This window comes from Gasterosteus aculeatus, chromosome Y, assembly GCF_964276395.1.
Source record: "Gasterosteus aculeatus chromosome Y, fGasAcu3.hap1.1, whole genome shotgun sequence".
NCBI lineage: Eukaryota > Metazoa > Chordata > Actinopteri > Perciformes > Gasterosteidae > Gasterosteus > Gasterosteus aculeatus.
In genome coordinates, this window is record NC_135709.1 from 3908170 (window position 1) to 3929152 (window position 20983).

The 20983-nt window shown below is 43.9% G+C and overlaps 1 protein-coding gene and 1 long non-coding RNA gene across 2 annotated transcripts; one reads left to right on the top strand and one right to left on the bottom strand.

The window, feature by feature from the left end:
* Positions 1–6978: 6978 nt before the first annotated feature.
* LOC120812591 (potassium voltage-gated channel subfamily A member 1-like) lies at positions 6979–8801 on the top strand. The gene has a single exon (XM_078097352.1). The coding sequence runs from the start codon at positions 7107–7109 to the stop codon at positions 8580–8582; it is 1476 nt and encodes a 491-aa protein (XP_077953478.1). The 5' UTR covers positions 6979–7106; the 3' UTR covers positions 8583–8801.
* Positions 8802–10635: 1834 nt separating this feature from the next.
* LOC144390879 (uncharacterized) lies at positions 10636–18437 on the bottom strand. The gene is made up of 2 exons (XR_013454681.1): positions 17424–18437; positions 10636–13761 (listed from the first exon to the last, which is right to left on the bottom strand). It is a non-coding gene; the product is annotated as an uncharacterized LOC144390879 (long non-coding RNA).
* Positions 18438–20983: the final 2546 nt, after the last annotated feature.

The window sequence follows — 20983 nt, forward strand, 5'->3', positions numbered from 1 at the left end:
ATTCCTAGGTGGATGGGGAGGACATAAACAACTTAACTGACTGTGTCACAGAATACATCAAGTTCTGTGAACACACCACCGTTCCATCCCGGACTGTCCGCTGCTTCCCCAACAACAAGCCGTGGATTACCAGGGACATGAAAGAGCTTCTTAACAAGAAGAAAGCAGCTTTCAAGTCTGGGGACAGGGAGGAACTCAGGAGAGTTCAGCGCAACCTGAAGGTGAAGATCAGGGAGTGTAAGAACTCCTACAGGAGGAAGCTGGAGGCCAAACTCCAGCAGAACAACGTGAGGGAGGTGTGGGTCGGCATGAAAGAGATCTCAGGCTTCAAGGGAAGACGGAGTCAACCAGGCGGCTTCCTGGAGAGGGCAAACGAGCTGAATTGCTTCTTCAACAGGTTCATCTCACAGCCCTCATCTGTCTCCTCCTTACACCTCACCTCCCAAACACCTCAGCTGACTTCCCCCCTCCCCCCGGTCCCCTCTGGTGAGCTGCATGGACACAAAGCTCCCAACTTCAAAGGGCTCCTCTACCCCCCCACACCTCCGCTGCCTTCCTCCCTCCCCCCTCTATCTCCCCTAGTGAGCGGCATGGACTGTGAGGCCACTTCAAGGGGCCCTTCCCCAACTGACGCCGTGACCCCCCCCCCCCCCCCCCCCTCTCGGTGACGACTGACCAGGTTCGAAGACAGTTGAGGAGACTTCACCAACGCAAGGCTGCAGGACCTGATGGCATCAGCCCCAGGGTCCTGAAGACCTGTGCTTTCCAGCTGGCTGAGGTCCTTCAACCCCTCTTCAACCTGAGCCTGAAGCAACAGAAGGTCCCGGTGCTGTGGAAGACGTCGTGCCTGGTTCCGGTCCCCAAGAAGACGACTCCATCTGGCCTTAATGACTATCGACCGGTCGCCCTCACATCCCATGTGATGAAGGTGCTGGAGAGGCTGGTCTTGGCCCGCCTCAGGCCGCAGGTGAAATCTTCACTTGACCCGCTGCAGTTTGCATACCAGCCTCGTGTGGGAGTGGATGACGCCATCATCTACCTGCTGCAACGAGCCCAGTCGCACCTGGATGGAAAGGGTGGCTCTGTGAGAATAACTTTCTTTGATTTCTCCAGTGCCTTCAACACCATCCAACCACTGCTGCTGAGTGAGAAGCTGCGGTGGTGGGGTTGGACTCGTCCACCGTCTCCTGGATCACTGACTACCTGACAGGCAGGCCACAGTTTGTCCGACTGGGCAGCGTGCTGTCTGATTGTTGTCAGTGGTGCTGGAGCTCCACAGAGAACTGTTCTGTGTCCCTTCCTGTTCACCTTATATACCACTGACTTTTAGTACAACTCGGAGTCCTGCCATCTGCAGAAATTCTCTGATGACTCTGCAGTGGTAGGGTGTATAAGGGATGGACGGGGGGAGGAGTACAGGGCAGTAGTGGAGGACTTTGTGGTGTGGGCGGGCAGAAATCACCTGCTCCTGAACGTGGCCAAGACCAGAGAGATGGTGGTCGACTTCGGGAGGAAGACGGCGGCTCTGCTACCGCTGAGGGTTCTGGGAGAGGAGGTGGCCATGGTCGAGGACTACAAGTACCTGGGTGTCTCCATTGACAACAGACTGAACTGGAAGACCAACATCAACGCCGTCTACAGGAAGGCGATGAGTCGACTCTTTTTCCTGAGGAAGCTTCGATCCTTCCATGTGTGCAGCAAGATCTTGGAGATGTTCTATCAGTCTGTTGTGGCCAGTGCTTTGTACTTCGCCGTGGTCTGCTGGGGGAGCAGCCTTGAAGCCGGTGACACCAACAGACTTAACAAACTTGTTAAGAAGGCCGGCTCCATCATTGGCTGCAAACAGGACAGCTTCGAAAAGGTGTTGGAGGGGAGGTCATTGAAGAAACTGTTATCCATATTGGATAATCCTGACCACCCCCTCCACCACCTGCTACAGGGACAACGGAGCACGTTCTCCAACAGACTCCTTCAGCTCCGCTGTCACAAGGACCGATACAGGAGATCATTCCTGCCCAGTGCAATAACACTCTACAATAAATCATCCCTGGCTAAATAATGACAATAATAACCCTGTACTGCTGTTATGTTGCTGTTCTTTCCTCTTCCTCTTCTCCTTTTACAAATTATTATTATTGTCTCTTTTGGAAGGTTATTCTTTTGTTTCAGTTTATTTAATTTGATTTAATTTAATAATTTAATATTTCTCTTATTATATTGTATATAATGTGTATCTTTTTATTCTATTTTCTTCCCTGTACATGCTGCTGTGATACCAAAATGTCCCTCTTGAGGAATCAATAAAGTATCTATCTATGCTGTTGCATCCTCTGCATCAGGACTCTTATCATTAGAATCATCAGTGAAGACCAGCCCCGTGATGCCATAAGGTTTGGGTCAATTTATACTGTACACATGACATCTGTGATGAAATGTTAAATCCTGGGAGAAGATCTTTCAATCTCTCCGACAGATTTCTTCCTCGTTTTATTCCCAAAAAGGGTTTTCGAGTTTTTGTTCTGTGCCAGGTACAAGTTAACAAGTGGTGTCCAGATGCACATCTTATGTTTAGAATGTGTAGGATCAAGCGTGTCATATTGGATCGAACGTTATGCTAAACAAATAGAGACGACACATCTGACAAAACTGAAGAATTTGATGAACCGATCCCTGTTTTTTACACCAAAATTGGTGTAAAGGGATGGATTGTAGGATATCAGAAACATTGACGATCCGGTTCATAAAATTAATAAAAATGCATATAGTGTAAACCAGAATACAGCCATGATTCTGGAACTGTGTAATCAATAAAGTAATGACAATATTGTAAAACCACTGTAATTCTGAAACTGTACTAGAATAATACCAATGTACAGGTATGATTGTATTTGATGTAATGTAATTAACTGGAATGCATGCATGTAATACTTGCACCACAACTGATATTGACAAAGGGCCATTTGAAATCCGAGTTACATTGAACTCACCAGAAGACCACTCCCAGAGGTGTGGACACTGACTTTCACACCTTTAAGCATTGTTATAAATACCTGTAGCAACCATTATATTATATATCTCGGGTTCGCTGGTGGAGGCTACAGACGGGCACTAGGGATGGTCAAAAGGACTGACCTGGGGCCTGTTGGTTGCTGAGACCAGCGGACCAATGTTCTTTTTACCACAACACCATTACTTTTATTAAAAACATTTGATTTTAACCTTTTGATCAGCGATGACCTCTGTCCGTCCGGCGTTTCTTCATTTTTGAACACAACAATACTCTATGCCTGAAGAGGAAACATTGTGTAACTATTGATTTTTTCCTTTTCAATGTAATCTGAAAATGACCAGATGTAGTCTTGTGAATGATATTTTGGCTCATGTATGGTATTTTGGGAGGCTTTAAATTTGGAATAGTACATCAGAATGTCCTGCTTATCCCTGGGTGAGGCCTTGGGGATGTATAGGCCTACTATTAGTCTGAAGTGAAATCATCATGTAACTATTGATAGTTTCCTTTTAATTCTGACCTGAAATTGACCAAAAGTAGTCTCGTGATGGAGAATTAAGGAAATCTGCCCGTGTATGGTATTTTGAGAGGCTTTAATTTTGGAATAGTAAATCAGAATGTCCTGCTTATCCCTGGGTGAGGCCTTGGGGATGTGTACAATGAACCTGAAGTGGAATTATCATCATATTAAATACCATCTGAAATTGATTATAAGGCTGGTGAATGAGATTTAAGGGAAGGTTTGGTGATCTATGACATTTCGCATCGCTCCACGCGGTTAACGACAACTGACAACTGTGGTTCTTGTGCACCGACTACGGACCGCAACGACTATTTTACGCTTCGGCGAGTTTGAATGCGGCTTCGTTAGTTTAGCTCAGCTGTCACGGTTTAGCTGCCTGTTAGCGGGCTGAAGCCGCGCTGCTTCACAGAAACATGAAGACCCGTTTAACAGACTGTCGGACCTTTCTGCTCTGTTCTCTGGCGACGGCAGGCAGCGATTCCTCGCTGGATGAGACGCTCCGTTACAAACACGTCTAACATAATAAAGTCATTGCAGGTTCTGAAGCCAAGAAAATAATATATTGCACCGATTGTAGGACGTTACGGTCTCTTTTGTTGGAACAGTGGAAACAATAAAGGACCATGAAGTTTCAAAAGCATTGCAAGTAAACAGACAAAGACAACAAAGTGTTGCGTTTAGATCCCTGGTCCTCATGAAGTTGTTACACCTTTGCCAATTTGTTGTTAAAATCCAAATCCTTTCATGTAATGATTTTTCACATGTCATTTATAGTCGCTCACACAAACACTTCAACCCTTTGTTCTTGGCTCGGCTCCTCCGTCACATTTTACAACCCATTGTGGCCCGCGAGTCAAAAAGTTTGCCGACTGCTGCTATAGACCTGTCCTATGAGGGACATCTAATGGACAACCAAGTACTGCAAGCTAGACTATTATGCAGCTGTAGACACAACACAGGGGGTCCCTGGGCCTGAGAAGGGAAGAAAAGGAGTTTAATATGGCTATTAAAACTAGACTAAAATGTAATTGTTTTAGTCTAGTTTTAGTCGACCAAAACTAGACTAAAACTAAGAAGGATTAAAATGACTAAATGTGACTAAAACTAATATGCATTTTTAAATCAAAAATAGCTGCCAAAATTAACACTGCGCTGCTCGCAGCTTTAATTATTTTTGTAATTTAAACATGTATGTTAACTTAACGTAATCGTTTTATAAATACATTAAGAATCAGAAAATATACCACTTTTTATGTTTCACTTCACAGATCAGAAGGCAAACAGCAAAGTAATTTGTGGGTTAATACAATACAAATATATTCCTATTAATTAGTACGTTGTTTTGCCTTGCCACAAAACCACAAAAACTGTCATTGTGATACATGTTTCACAATGACAGTTTAAGTTAAATGGTTAGGGGATTTATACATGCATATAGAGGGATTTATTTGTCTGGAATTTATTATAACACATTACACAGTCTGAAAGGTATGATGACCCAATTTTGCTTTGAATGTGTTTTTTGACCCCAGAATACTATTAACTGTCACACGGACACAACAGACAGTGGGTGCAACCTCGCCTGATCTTATGTTTCATGAGCACCGTAGAAAATATTGACATCCTCATTACTGACAAACATGAAAATGATTCCATAGAATCAGATATCGACGAATCCAGCAGACGCCCAAGTAAATCACAAACTGGAGTGAAGGAATAAAAAAGGTGATTTAATCTCTCACCAATTTAAGCCGTTTCATTAAACAAACGAGCCAACGTGGATTTAGAGGTCTTGTACTGCCCTTCGTTGTAGTCTTATTGAGCCAGAACGGTCGCACAAGGGCTCTTGTTTTTTGTGGTGTGTGGAGAACTTCTGGCGGTGTGCTTTAGTAGAGCCGGTCTGCATTGCGTCGAAACCCTCCAACTCCTCCTCCCCCTCTTCCTTCTCCTGACGCCTCCCTCCCCTTCCCTCTCATTTCCCTCCCCTCCCTTGCACTTGGAATGCTCAGCAAAACTTGCGTGATATTGTGGAGAAAACATTTGGACCTCAATGCTGCACCTGACTGTCCCTCAAACTGTCCGTTTTGATGTATTTTATTCGGCCCGCCGAGCCGCGCGGAAATGCGTCCTGGATCTCATCTGGTCCGATCGCAAAAAACAGCAGATTTCTGCTGATGCAGTGATGTCTGGAAATGTCAAACGCTCGCTTATTGCCCCTTAACGTGTCTCCCCTTCTGAATTGCTGTGCAAGATTTTTCTCCTGCGGTACACCGAAAGCTGTTCACACCACGTGCCGTCGCGCAGCCACCGACGCTGCAGCTTTGCGTTTCTCTCTTTTCTCTCCTTTTTACCTCCGGCTTTCCTCTCCAGGTTCCCTTGATTTTCATCTTGTTAGATCTCATCTTGCTTCACCCGTCTACAGGAATCTGAGGGCACTTTGTTGAGGAGACAGTTAGGTTGGCAATGAGTAGAGTAAGTTTTTTTATTTTTATAAAAGTATAGGTGCAATGTGAAGTTAACCACATGAGACCCACGGCTGCGCTGCTGTTGGATGCTTTTACTCGAGGAAAGGACGCATTCAAGACGATTCAAGATCAGCCCAAGGTGAGCCCCGAAACTGCTGACTTATACAATAATGATGTCGGTCAGAACATTTTGTAATCGACAGCTGCAGTTAATGTGAAGATAACAAACAGTGACTGCATTATTTTTCTATCTCCTGGGTGTATTTCTGTCATTTTTGTCCCTCAGTATAGGCCATTCACTGTATGCATGTAAACATCAGTTGTAGCAGATGTTATGCGTCACATCATAGTTCAGGCTGTTTTGAGGGGCGTAGGGTAAACCACAGGCATGTGCCTCTGAGACGTAGAAATACAATATTTATCATTTAAACTAAAGTTCAGGAATACAATATGAGTGAATCAGAGAAACAGTTTAATCACTCAGGAATGTAATAAATGCCATGTGGTGCAAGTAGATTATAACATAGTCAAAATTACTATGTACATATATGTATATATATATATATATATATATATATATATATATATATATATATATGTATATATATATATATATATATATATATATATATATATATATATATATATATATAATACATGTCTTTATTATATAAGAAGTCACAGTCACTATTGTAATTGCACTAATGGTTGAGCAAAGTAAGGAAATATATGAACGGCAAAAATTGCTGAGCCGGGAAATGGGGCTGTTTGATTCCATTATTTCCTCCCTCTCTCTCTCTCTCTCTCTCTCTCTCTCTCTCCCTCCCTCTCTCTCTGGGTGACAGAGGCAGCAGTAACAACAGCAGCAGATGCTTTGGAGAGCAGCAATGGTCAAGTCAGTGAGAAACGCAGTGGAGCCGCACTGAGGCAAAGCAGCCAACCGCCCCCCTCCCGTATCTGAGGGACGTCTCTGACAAATTAAGGGGTGTGGGAAGGTGAGGAGTGGAAAATTTGTCCTGAACCTGAATGCCTGCTCAGTCAGACTAACTGGGAAACCCGACTCATCTCATCCTGCTCTTTTCCCTTCCGCCTCTCCCTCCTCCCAAAAATGACCGTGGTGGCAGGAGATAACATGGACGAGACCTCGGCTGTCCCCGGCCACCCTCAGGACGCCTACCCCCCAGACCCCAATGACCACGAATGCTGCGAGAGGGTGGTCATCAACATTGCTGGCCTCCGGTTTGAGACACAGCTGAAAACTCTCTCCCAGTTCCCAGAGACGTTGCTGGGCAACCCCAAAAAGCGGATGCGGTACTTTGACCCTCTGAGAAACGAGTACTTCTTTGACAGAAACCGGCCCAGCTTCGATGCCATCCTCTATTACTACCAGTCTGGGGGCCGGCTAAGAAGACCAGTGAATGTCCCCTTGGATATGTTCTCAGAAGAAATCAAATTTTACGAGCTGGGGGTGGATGCGATGGAGAAGTTTCGGGAGGACGAGGGTTTCATCAGGGAGGAAGAGCGCCCTTTGCCTGAGAAGGAGTTCCAGCGCCAGATTTGGCTCCTCTTTGAGCACCCGGAGAGCTCAGGCACAGCGAGAGGGATCGCCATTGTGTCTGTGATGGTGATCCTCATTTCAATAGTCATATTTTGTTTAGAGACTTTACCACAGCTGAAAGAGGACCCACGGGGTCGAATGATAACAGTTGGGAACACTACTGTTTATTATAAACCAAATATCCTAACTGACCCCTTCTTCGTCGTTGAGACACTCTGTATAATCTGGTTCTCCTTTGAGTTGATTGTACGCTTTCTGGCGTGCCCGAGCAAACCGGCCTTCTTCAAGAACATGATGAACATGATCGACATAGTGGCCATCATCCCATACTTCATCACGCTCGGCACCGAGCTAGCCGAAGACCCAGAAAAAGAAGGAATGGGGGAGCAGGCAACATCTCTGGCCATACTCAGGGTGATCCGTCTGGTCAGGGTGTTCAGGATCTTCAAGCTGTCGCGACACTCCAAAGGGCTGCAGATTTTGGGACAGACCCTCAAGGCCAGCATGCGAGAGCTGGGTCTGCTGATCTTCTTTCTGTTCATTGGGGTCATCTTGTTCTCCAGCGCTGTCTACTTTGCTGAGGCAGAGGAGCAAGGATCCTACTTTGGCAGCATCCCAGATGCATTTTGGTGGGCTGTTGTGTCCATGACAACTGTGGGCTATGGGGACATGGTCCCGGTCACTATAGGAGGCAAGATTGTAGGATCTCTGTGCGCCATCGCCGGAGTGTTGACGATTGCGCTCCCGGTGCCCGTCATTGTGTCCAACTTCAACTACTTCTACCACAGGGAGACCGAAGGAGAAGAGCAGGCCCAGCTGCTCAATGTCAGCAATCCCAACATCCCCTCTGAAACCAACTCCAGCCGCCGCAGTTCATCCACCGCCAGCAAGTCAGAGTACATGGAGATTGATGGAGACATAAACAATAGCATCGACAACTTTAGGGAGGCGAACCTCAGAACTAGCAATTGCACTATAGCCAACCAAAACTGTGTAAATAAAAGCAAGCTGCTTACAGATGTTTAGACACTAGTTAGGAACTTTGGGATCTCTATGGGACTGTCATATGTGGAGTAGACCATCAGTTAGGAATGCTTCATTTACCTCCCCAAAGGGCCCGATGGCATTAGGCCTACAACTATGCTCCGCTACATGGAAAGAAATCAGAAAAATTCAAACAAAGCTCTCAGAGTATGTGACAAGTAGATAGAATAATTAATTCTTCGGATCCTACAAACATATAATTACATCAAAAAAAAAAAGAATCAACTATTCCGCTTACACACAGCTCCCCGGAGGACGCATAGCAAACACTGTCTCATCAGACGATGGAGTGATGATTCAAATCTTAATCTGCAGAGACATGCAAGCACCTGCAGCCCAGTGGTAAGAAGGTAGGTGACCCCCACCCTGCCCCCCCCCCCCCCCCCCCCCAAACACCCCTCTGCTCCCTCCTCTCTCCCTACTAAGGATATCTACTATTCAGCAAAGCACCTTATAGGAGGAAGTCTGATCTCTCTGGTTTGGATGTAAACACACGCTGATCTACTCGCTTCACGGACATCCGCGATGCTGCTGTTTCCCAGCAGATGCTGTAATTGTGAAATCACCAAGTGATTCAATGCCATGCCCTTTAGACGCAACACAGCACAATGTTAAAGTGAGCTTCACATGAGCATGATTAGAGACTTTCCATTTTAATATTGGCATGCACGAGACATATCTCACATAATGGAAAGGATGTTATTTTGAATACCTGCCTCCACCCCTTCCTCCCCTCTCATCTGTTTTCATTCAAGTGCACTGGGTGAGTTTTTAATTTGAAATGCTAAATATTTAAAAGTATAGAAATTGAATGTTAAATCTTAAGGGAACAGTACATAATTGAGATCATAGCATGAGAAAAGTAACCTGTTTCTCAACGTGAGGAACATGTATTGTACTCTGCATGTTTACCAATTCAATTTAAAATGGAATATCCAAAAGTTTTAAAGAGATTTAATTTATGTCTTAGCTTTTTGTTTGTGCACCATGCATCCTTTCAGGGTCTCTACCTCAGTGAGGTCATTGCAAACTTGCTGCAGAGCTACAAGCTTCAATGCAGGGCTTCCTATAACCATAATGCAAAATGGAACCTTAAGTGTAAACTGCAGACACGCAACATTGAATGTGAGAGTCCCAAAGCATAGCCTTGACACAAGCACTTAGGACAAATAGTGTACCAGAATCCTGCTCCTTCAGTTCACTTAAAGCTACGCACAATCAGAACATTCATATGTAGAGGCTTTAGATGCTTGACTCTCCTATTGAGATGGGATTGGCTGTTTTATATTTGGTTTATTTGAAAACTATGGTATTTAAAGGTACTGTTGTGTCTCCTAAATGTGTTCCAACAGACACGAGAATAAGACAGTGGAAGAGTTTGTTGTTTTTTAATCTGTCACCCTGCAATCCTCGGGCATTATGATGCACGGCAAAAGTGCAGCCCGGCTTTTTGCACAATCATTTGTTTTTTGATGCTTGAACTATTTGTTTTTTACTCTGCTTATTCATATATAGTGCATTGCTTCTCAGCATATTGCTTCAGACTAACTGCAAATAGGTTTCTAAAACTTGTAATGACTACTTGAAAATCTCCAGCTGCTGTACATTAATCTATGCTCACTATTGAGATGAATGCACCCAAATGATTGACAAATTGACAAATTCCTGTAAAAAGATGCGAAAAAGTGCCACCACAGTGCTTCTTGAATGTCATATAGTTGTTTCTACATCTGTGAGATGGCAATTGTTTGTGGTGCTTGTACAGGACTAGGAGTGTTGTCTTGGTACCACCACATGTTATCTTGGACTTTTTTTGTTATTGTTGGCTGGTTGGTTGGTTTTGCGTAATGCCATTTTATTTGGTTGATCTTTGTACTGTACTGCTGAAGAGTGTCTGCCTCAGGCAAGCGAAACATTCAACAGCCTTGCTAGATGTCAGACACTTTTGATTATAGCAAAAAAAGATACACATTTATGTCAGGAAGTTTCAATTTCTATAGGTTTTCTCATACAGAAGGACACAAATAACACCCAATACCATATATGATATTACTTTTATAGATACAAGGGAATTATAGTAGTCTTATTAATGCAGCTGGAAATGCTCCACGAAAGTTTCTTGTACAAGTGATGCTTGTCCTGCGGAGAACAGCTGAGGTGAAGAAAATACAAATTGCATTTCACACATGCCCTCACATGAGCAGTGCTGTGAGGGCATGTGTGAAAGGTGCTATGCATTCAATTAGCCAACAGAAACATGCATTCTCAACAACAATAGAATAACAGACACTGAACCGAGCTGTTTCTTAGATGCTTTTTGTAAAAAAAAAAAAACACACACACACACACACAGAGAAAATTTTCAATGTGGGAGAAACTGCGATCTTGACTTGATGGATAACTTACAACAGGGCTGTTTATGTACCAACCGATTTCCCTCCGTCCTGTGGTTTTGTAAAGTCAGTGGAGTCAAACAGTTTATTGGAAGAAAACCTTGAAATTTCCAAATATAGGCATCGTAATAGTGGCAGTCCCCATTAACCACCCAGGTCAGACTGGAGTTGTTTTGCAGTCATGAGCCTGCAGAAGGGTTCAGACGAACACAGTCCCAAAGGAACAACCCATAATGCACTAAGAGAAGATCTATCGTCAGTTCACTGTGCTCAACAGATGCGTGAGAGAAAGTATGAGAAGGGATCTAAATTGTTTTGAATATTACTTACTGTTAGATGTTAATGCTTCTGCAAACAAACATGAGTGAGAAGAAAAACGATTACGACATTAACGTTACTAAACAATAAGAAAACAAACAAAATGCAATTTAGCTACAATAACAGGTAAAATAACCACTGTATACAGCAATTATGTATGAAAAACTATTTTAATGTGTTTTAATTTTCGCCATTTTTCGGGTGACACTAACGTGACTGATTTAGGCAGAACATGCCATATACGGGAATATCAAAGATAATATGTTCCTTTGGCAAGCCATCATATGAAACTACAGATTCAATTGCTATACACAAAATTATATGGACAAGAAGTGTACTATTTTAGAAACAAACTAGTTTTTTTTGGTTTTAAGAAAAAAGGATTCATTGAAACACCATGTTTGCATTTTTTTTCAATCTCCCCTGCTGAACGTGCTGCAAAATGTATCTACAGAAACCTACTAATCAAAAAAAACTGCATGGTCGATGGAAGACTGCATGAGTTTTGCCTTTCAAACTGTGGATCAACTATAATACGGTTGCCTCATTTAAAAAAAAGAAACCCTTGCTGTCATCTGCACCAAGGCTTCCTGCAAGGCCCTGTTTAGAAGTTGGGAAGAAGCGCCTGCTGGATTTCTTAAAAAGCACCTTAGCGCTGACCTCTTCACCAGAGACGGCGTTGGGTATCTGAGCCGTGCTCAGCTCCGGCGTGCGATTTCTGGAGTTGCGTTCCCCAGGCTCTGAATGTGAGCGAGGACATTAAGGGCTAGTTTCTCAAACTCTATCTCTATTTTTCGAGTGACATTTTGCCCCATTCCTAGACTGTAGTGATACGGTGTAAAACATGCCCATCATATCTACACAGGGCCATACACACTCCTCTGTGCTAAATTGGTTTCAAGGCATTCTTGTTTGCTAAGATGAGAAGATTGTGTCTGTGTTAGAAGTGCGACGGCTATGGGTTTGTCTTTCCGGTCGAGAATGTATTTAATCGCTTGTGGAGTAAGTTTTGGAGCAAAGCGCAAAAAGGACTGCTGAACTCTTTCTCTCCGCTCTTCTTTTCATCCTCAAGCAAACCAAACTCTGATTGTGTTATCGAATCCAGCCATCATTGTCATGTTGTGTTTACCAAGGATTATGCTACAATGTGCTCAGTCAGTCAGATGATGACAAAGGCATGGACTGTGATCTATGCAAGGGTTATTTTGTTTGTTTTATCTTATGTTACTTAGGATTTCAACTTACATTAACTTCAATAAATTTTCAAGGATCTGCTGGTGTATCCTCATTTCGGGTCAGGTTGGGGTGTGAACGGTGTATCTGCACAAAAAGCCACACAAATCTAAAAAACACCTGCAGAAATATGCTGCAGTGTGCATTCTGTCAGAATCTGAGGTTCTGTGATCTGAATGTGCTCTAGCTCTGCGCTACAGTACCCTTTCACTGAAGCCATTCACAGTGATTCACGGGGCAAAGGTAATGGTTACACACTAATCCTCCGGTCCCAGGGGAGGCCCGCTTACCTCTGTCATTGCCTCAGAGTGGTTTCACCTCAGGGGCACCAAGAGCTCCGCTCCACTCTGGGACTCTTCCGGCGTTCGCACGCATGCCTAAAACATTAGAGCGTGACTCTGAGGCGGTGTGCCTCCGCTAAGTGTGGGATTATGAAGCTATTTGCAGCTAACAATGACTTTCCTAATGGATAATCACACATTTTGAAACATCAACATCACAATGATCTGTTTTGTTTAATTCACGCGAGAACAGGCTGCAAACAGCAGGTTTGCAGCCTGGGTTTGCTGCACGGTGAGCTTAACAGAAGTGAGCCTTCTTCTGGCTTGTCCTCTGCATTGCCCTCAGGAAATGCAGCACTGCTCACTCTGCAGGCAACAGCAGTAAAGGTGGGGTGAGCTGGCGCCAGTCCCACTCTTCTTGTGAACAAACACACACACACTCTCTCTCTCCTGATTGCTGTGAGGCTTCACTGGACCGCAATAGTACAGAGCATCGTACCAGTTAGTTTTCTCTCTGCGTTGCTATTTTCAACTTACCTGTATGCACACACAAACGCAAGAGATCAAACATACAACGGTAAGATACAAGTCTAAATGCTCAGGTTCTTCCATGTCCTCCATGACCATTTGTAATTTTTCTTTTTAAATGCTGCACCGGTTAACGGGATATGAAAGTCAAATCCACAGAGAATTACAACCGGACACGCCGATCACAAGCAACGTAGCGTTGTTCAGCTCTCTGTTTTTGGTTTAAACTTCTTTAAACACGCTGTGTTGGTTCAGTCTCCCTGATCTCAACACCATCCCCGACAGCTGTTCACAGTCTACCTGCTTGCCACCAAACAGAAGACGGAGTCAGCGAGTAGATGGAGAACACAGTGGATCGGCCGAGGAGACAGATGTTTCCATCTGGAGCGAGTGAAGATCCAAACAGAGCTGAAATGAGAGGGAATATTGGATGTTCATTTGCCTGAATGTCCAGAATCACAAACACAAACTGTTGTTTGTGTTGCTGTGACAACAACACAATATCAGTATTGTGTCTACGGTTTGTTCTGCTACATTCAAGTGGCACCAAAAAAAACTAAGCTTCAACTAATAACATTACCTATGAAGAGTTCTAATTGAAAGTCATCTCTCTCTTTCTTCATGAAACAAGGAATAATCTTGCAAAACTTGATGTTTATTTGATTTGTTCAGTCATAAGTCGTACGATATAGTCCGGATCAACGAATCCGCTACCTTTGATTTATGTTTGAATGTGTTCCTGCAAATGTCGTAATGTCCCCTGTTGATCCGATACTGTGATACGCTTTGATGCAAGGTGTTATAACGCGGTACTTAATCACAAACACGAGCACACTCTTCCATGTCTCACCTCACTGGGTTGTAAACTTTAATAAACTTCCACGTAGCATGTACGGTCTATCTTGCTCGGTCTGGTTACAAGACGGTGTTTCCCCAATAACAGTCCGTGTGACTCACGGAACTAAACAATGGTTCCTACCTATAGTTCCTATTGTTATATCCTTTCTCTTTTGAGAGTTAGAGCTGTTATCTCAACATTTGACTGTGGCCAACAAGCAAGATTATAATACTGACACTGACACTGCTTATTGCTAAATTATAAACAATTCAATATGCTCATCAATCAAAATCTTCTCTCAGCAACTGATGAAAATAGCCTATAAAAAAACTGAAAACACAGCATCACCAATTTCACAGTGAGATAACACTCAACCATTCACTAAGAACATGAAATGTGCAAATGATCACAACAATATCAAATAAACCATAACTTTTGCGCTTGTACACTTTTCACGTGTCAGGTGCATGTAAAAATCAGCATTCATCTGCATGATACCACACAGTCCTTATATCGCTGTGGCTGCACCACTGTGCGCCCGGCTCTGGTCGTGACAGGGGTGTCTCCGCCACCAGTGTCTCGGGGTGTATGTTCTGCTGCGACACCCTGAGGGACAGGAACAGACTCTGCAGATTCATGTCTCACAGCCTGTGGCTGACTGGGAATGCTGATCTCCATATCGAGAGGGTCACTAAAGGTCACACCAGGTGCACGCCTGAGGTGTCTGCGATTTCTCCTAATGAAACTTCCAGATTGCAACTGAACCTCATAGGACCTCCCATCAACTGGCTTCAGCACCCTGCCTAGTCTCCAGACAGAGTGGGGTGGGAGTGGTTGTATCCTCACACAGTCACCCGTGGCAAGTGTGTCCAAGCCTCTAGCTGATCTGTTGTAGTATGTACGCTGACATTGATGCCTGTTCTTCAGCTTCTGGCTGACCTGAACGACTTCCGGCCTGAGCAGGGTTGCTTTCGTTGGCAGCAGTGTTTTGGTACGGCGACTGAGTAGTCGCTGTGCTGGGCTACTATCCAGGCCCTGTGACGGTGTGTTGCGGAATGCCTTGGGGGGCAAAATGAGCTTTCAGTTTCTTTATCACTGTGGTAGATTTGGTATCTACCAGGTAGTCTATTTCCCAAAAGTTTGACCAATAATCCACAGTGATGAGATAGTTCTTGTTGTCAAACACAAACAGATCTGTGCCCACCTTCGCCCATGGCCTGCTTGGAACCTCATGTGACATCAATGTTTCTTTTTGCTGTTTATTGTCCATTGACCTGCAGATATCACACTTGGCTATATACGTCTTAATCTGGTCGTTCATGCCCAGCCAGTAGACACACTCTCTAGCTATACGTAGGCATCCTTCAACACCCAGATGCGATGAGTGTAATCGACCAGTGATGTCTGATCTCAGCGTGTCAGGAATTACGGCACGCTCACCCCTGAAGACTATTCCATCTTGGTGGCTTAATTCTCCTTGTAATGAGAAGTAAGGCCTGATTTCACTCGGTACCTGTGACTTGTCCTTGGGCCATCTCTGGCTCATTGTTTTAATGAGAAGCTGCAATGTGGTGTCTTTTTCTGTGGCAGACCTTATGTCATGAAGTCTGTCTGAGGAGATCGGTAAGTGTTGCACCATGTTGACAGTCTCTAGATCAGCTTCCACCGGTGTACTCTCAGGAAGATAGGCTCTGCTGAGAGTGTCGGCCAGTAACATGTCTCTTCCAGGCACATAAATGACATCCAAGTCATATTTTTGTATGCGCAGCATCATGCCCTGCAGCCTTTTGGGTGCACTCAGCAGGGGTTTGCGTACAATGGTTTCTAACGGCTTATGATCACTCTGTACAGTGACTTTGCGGCCATATGTGTATTGGTGGAATTTCTCCATGCTGAAAACCACTGCTAAAAACTCTTTTTCTATTTGGGCATAGTGCCCCTCAGTTTGTGTAAGTGCCCTGCTTGCGAAAGCGACTGGCTTCCCCATCTGCATCAGTGCTGCGCCCAAACCTGTGTCTGAAGCGTCACACTGTACTGTCAGCTCCTCCTCAGGGTTGTAATATCTCAATACTGGAGCATTCGCAATTGTCTCTTTCAGGTTGAGGAATGCCTCCTCATGTTCTGTTGTCCATGTCCACTCACTGTGTGTGTGTGTGTCAGGTATCTCAATACCTTGCATTGGTCTGAGTGGTGTGGGCAAAACTTGGTGAAGTAATTATCCCCATCGGCATCCTCCGCCATCTGTACCTTCCAAATGGAGTGGCAAATGTTGTCAAATAGCTAGACTCCTCCTCCAGCTGTACATGCCAGAATCCACTCTTGACATCACACACTGTGAACACTTTAGCTTTTGACAAGTCTGGTAAGATGTCCTCGATGGTTGGAAGTGGGAAGTGACTGCGTTTTAGTGCTTTGTTCAAGGGTTTGGGATCAATACAGACCCTTGGCTTGCCATTCTGTTTCTGTACTACCACCATAGCACTGATCCAGTCTGTGCTGCATTCTACAAGAGTGATTATCCCTCTGTGTTGCAGGTCTCTAAGCTCTTCCTTCAGTGGTTTCATCAGGGCCACTGGAACCCATCTCTTTGGCAGCTGCACCGGCTTCACTGTGCTGTCCACCTCCATCTTGTATTTTCCTCCAAGGCAGCCATCTCCAGTGAACACGTCAGCATAACTTGTTTTGATTTGTTCCATCGTCCCCCCTGTTGTCGGTTTTCCTGTTGTGATTATACTGTCTATTGTTATGATATTCTCATGGTGCACTTTAATCAGTTTCATCGCCTCACTGGCTTTCCGACCCAGCAGAGGCTCTGCACCGTCTGTGTTCAGCACTTGAACTCCAAGCGATATTGTTTGTGATTTCTTGGATTTCTTATTTTAATGTTACATTTCCCCATTGGCCTCAGCTTGCTTTTGTTGTACATAACTAGTACACTTTTAGTGTGTTCTAGCTCGGTGTCTGGATTCAGCAGATTAATGGGGATGATGTTGCAACTAGCACCACAGTCTATTTGGAATTTGACCATGTCTTTGCCTAGTAGCATACCAGCATAGAGTAGCTGAGTGTCCTCTTTAACAGTGTTGTTATCTTTCACATCCTGTTCTCTCTCTGGGTCTTCATCTTTGCCCAAGTCTGTCTCCACTGCATCCACTATCTCAGTGTCTGTCACAGTGATACATGTTATATCTTCAAATTCATCACTCACATATTCTGTTGCTATTGTACTCACATTTTTCTTCCTCCTTTGGTCTGGTTTAGCTTTACATTTGGCTGCAAAGTGGTTCTCTCTGCCACACTTTGCACACTTCTTTCCGAACGCCGGACATTTCTGTTTGGTCCTTTCATGTGTTCTTCTGCAGAATTTACACTCCACTGTGTCGTTACCTTTCCACTGGTACTGCGCCCCTTGAACAGCATGCACCTCTTCAACCATCGGCCCGGTGATGGTTTTAACGTTCTCCTTGGAGAGCTCTGCTGCTCTGCACAGTTGTAAACTTGTGTCCAGTGTCAAGTTTTTCTCCCGCAGCAGCCTTTCTCTCATAATTGTGTTGTTACCACCACACACAATCCTATCACGAAGGAGCGAGTCTCTCAAAGTCCCAAAGTTGCATGTTTTGGCCAGCAGTCTCAGTTCAGTGACATAACTGTCTATATTTTCACTGGCGCCCTGATTTCTCGTGAAGAAACAATAGCGTTCGACAATCTCGTTCACGCTGGGGTTGCAATGATCATCAAACTTGTGATGTGATGATGTCCTCTATCTTCCATGCATCCCTAGCTGTGTCGCCCATCAGGGTATCCAAAAGTTCTCTGCCACTCTCGCCGACAAGATAGCTGAACAGTTTTACCTTCTGTTTATCGTCAGCTTCAGCCATTGTCAGATCCACATACAGCACAAACTCATCCCTCCAATTCTTCCATGTTTTAGAGAGGTTGCTGGAGCCCAAACACAACGTCTGTGGCGGCTTAAGTCCCTCCATGGAATCACACGGCAGTCGCGCGCTAGCGGCTCAACCTAGCAGCGGTTAACTCTCTTCAGACCGGAGTAAACCAGTACGCACTCAGACCGACTCCTCCTCCGCTGCCAACATGTTATAACGCGGTACTTAATCACAAACACGAGCACACTCTTCCATGTCTCACCTAACTGGGTTGTAAACTTTAATAAACTTCCACGTCGCATGTACGGTCCATCTTGCTCGGTCCGGTTACAAAACAGTGGTTTTCCAATAACAGTCCGTGTGACTCACGGAACTAAACAATGGTTCCTACATATAGTTCCTATTGTTACACAAGGGAGTGAAAGCACCAGCTGTATTACGCTGTTGAATGATATCTCATGGTCAAAATAGTTCTTATTTTCCTTTCGATCTTAGATCGCTTTTCCCGGGTCTTCGCCGCGAGATCCGTTTGCCTGTGGTTTTATTTCGTATCGCGAGCCACATCGTTGGTTTCCGTAACTGCACAAATAAGTCCGACCATACTGATTCACGTTGCTGATCTAAGTTCCGCTGGTCGCGGGTCAGAATCCCCTCGCGCCGCGTCTAAGTATTTACCCCCCTTCCTTCGTCCAAGCCGTGGTCCCTAGCAACAGATAGCGTTGCCATAGCGGTGCAATTATCATCTTCCTCTTTGTTTCACTACGTGGAACACTTCCCTGCATTTCGCTCTCGCTCGCCCCTCGCGTCGAGTAGTCGCATTACACCGCCTAACGTTCCCGTCTTCCTCGGTGGTTTGATTTAACGGTCTCACTCCCGCCCCGCTGCTCTCGCTCGCCCCCTAGTGTGATAATCGGCACTCCGCTTGTTGTTGCGCGCAACCGCACCGCCGTTCCTTCCCTGCATCCCCCTCGTCTCTCCCCCTCTCTCTCGCACCCTCCTTCGTGCTCACATCCACACCCACCCACAAACACACCCACCCACACACACACACACACACACACACACACACACACACACACACACACCCACACACACACACACACACCCACACCCACACACACACACACACACACACACACACACACACACACACACACACACACACACACACACCCACACACACACACACACACACACACACACACACACACACACACACACACCCACACACACACACACACACACACACACACACACCCACACACACACACACACACACACTGTTTAGTGAGTAGGTTTAAAATAAGTGTTATAGGGATTGTTGGTTGCAGTTATAGGTGATCTTGATCGGTGTTTCTGTGAGTTAATAAACCCTGTTATACTTTAAAGAACCGTTTTCCTGTGTTTACTTGTGCATTTATATGGTGGTGACAGTTGACATACATTGCCAGTGCTCGAACTTAACTCCTTCCAACATCTTCACTCTCAAGGACTGAATATCAATTATGAGACTTGATTTATAGTATTGGTTATTAGTCAATGTTAGCTCAGGGTGGTACCCCGTTATTTATTTATTCTGAGAAGTATCTTAGTGATTATTAATAATTCCATTAATGTCCATAAGTTAGTTCCTCATTTGCTAGTAACCTAATACGACCCCCTAGCCGTTCCTAACAAAGCTATAGACATCAGCAAGTTAGCTTAGCATAGCACAAAGAGAGTTGTTTTCCTCTTAATTTGGTGTAAAGAGCTAAATGAAACTTATCAACCAACGTATCAACGTATCATGACACAAAACCCATGCAACCACAACATGCCATAACTTAAAAGATACACAATGTGTTTACCAGTGGGCTGAAGAAGTTTTTTTTAACTTTAGCCAGGCTGGCTGTTTCATTACATTATATTACATTACAGTATCCTTATCCTTTATTTAACTGGACATTTCACGACAGCCATCATTGATCTCCTTCAACGCATCACTCCAATCTGACTGATTTGGTTCATTTATTAAAATTCCTTTGTAGGTCTCAGTTTGTCTAAGAACCAATTTTAACTTGTACTATTCAGCTATTTGAAAGCTCAGATTGAATATGAATTTCCCATTGAATGATGTCATGTCTACACTGCATGTCTTTTCACTGAGGACAAGAGACATTGTTGGATAAATCCATCCATCTATGTTGCAGTACATATAGACACTTCTTGCCGGAGACGCATTAGACACCGTGCAATGATGGAGTGACCAGTTTTCAGTGTCCAGGACACATTAACTGGGCTGATGGTCGAGTTTACAGTAAAGGCTTGTGTGCACTCCTCAAAAAATATCAGTCAGCCAGTGTTTGACTGAGTCTGTATTCAAAATATGGTTTTGCAAAACAATGAAAAGACAATAACGAGAAATAATCTAAAGTTGATTTTGGTTTAAGAAAATGTAAAGTTTGGGGGAACTTTTTTTAATCCTACAAGCATTTTTACAATTGTTTTTAATCTTGTAATTAGATCTTTAACTAACTGCTGTTTTTTATTCTTCATGAAACCTGCAATTATTATCATGATTAATCAAAAGATTTGCATATGCCATTAAATAAAATCATGTTGCTGGAATATTTATATTAATATAAAGAAAAAGATCACCTCTAGTTTCAATACTGCATATGAGGTAATTTCTTGCTGTGCAGACAGCACCACTGGTGAGAGCCTGTAAAAGGCTGACAAATGGAGAGTGCTTTCTGCTGAGAGTCCCCATTTCTGCCTACTGGCAACCATCATATATATATATATATATATATATATATATATATATATATATATATATATATATATATATATATATATATATATATATATATATATATATATATATATATATATATATATATATATATATATATATATATATATATAT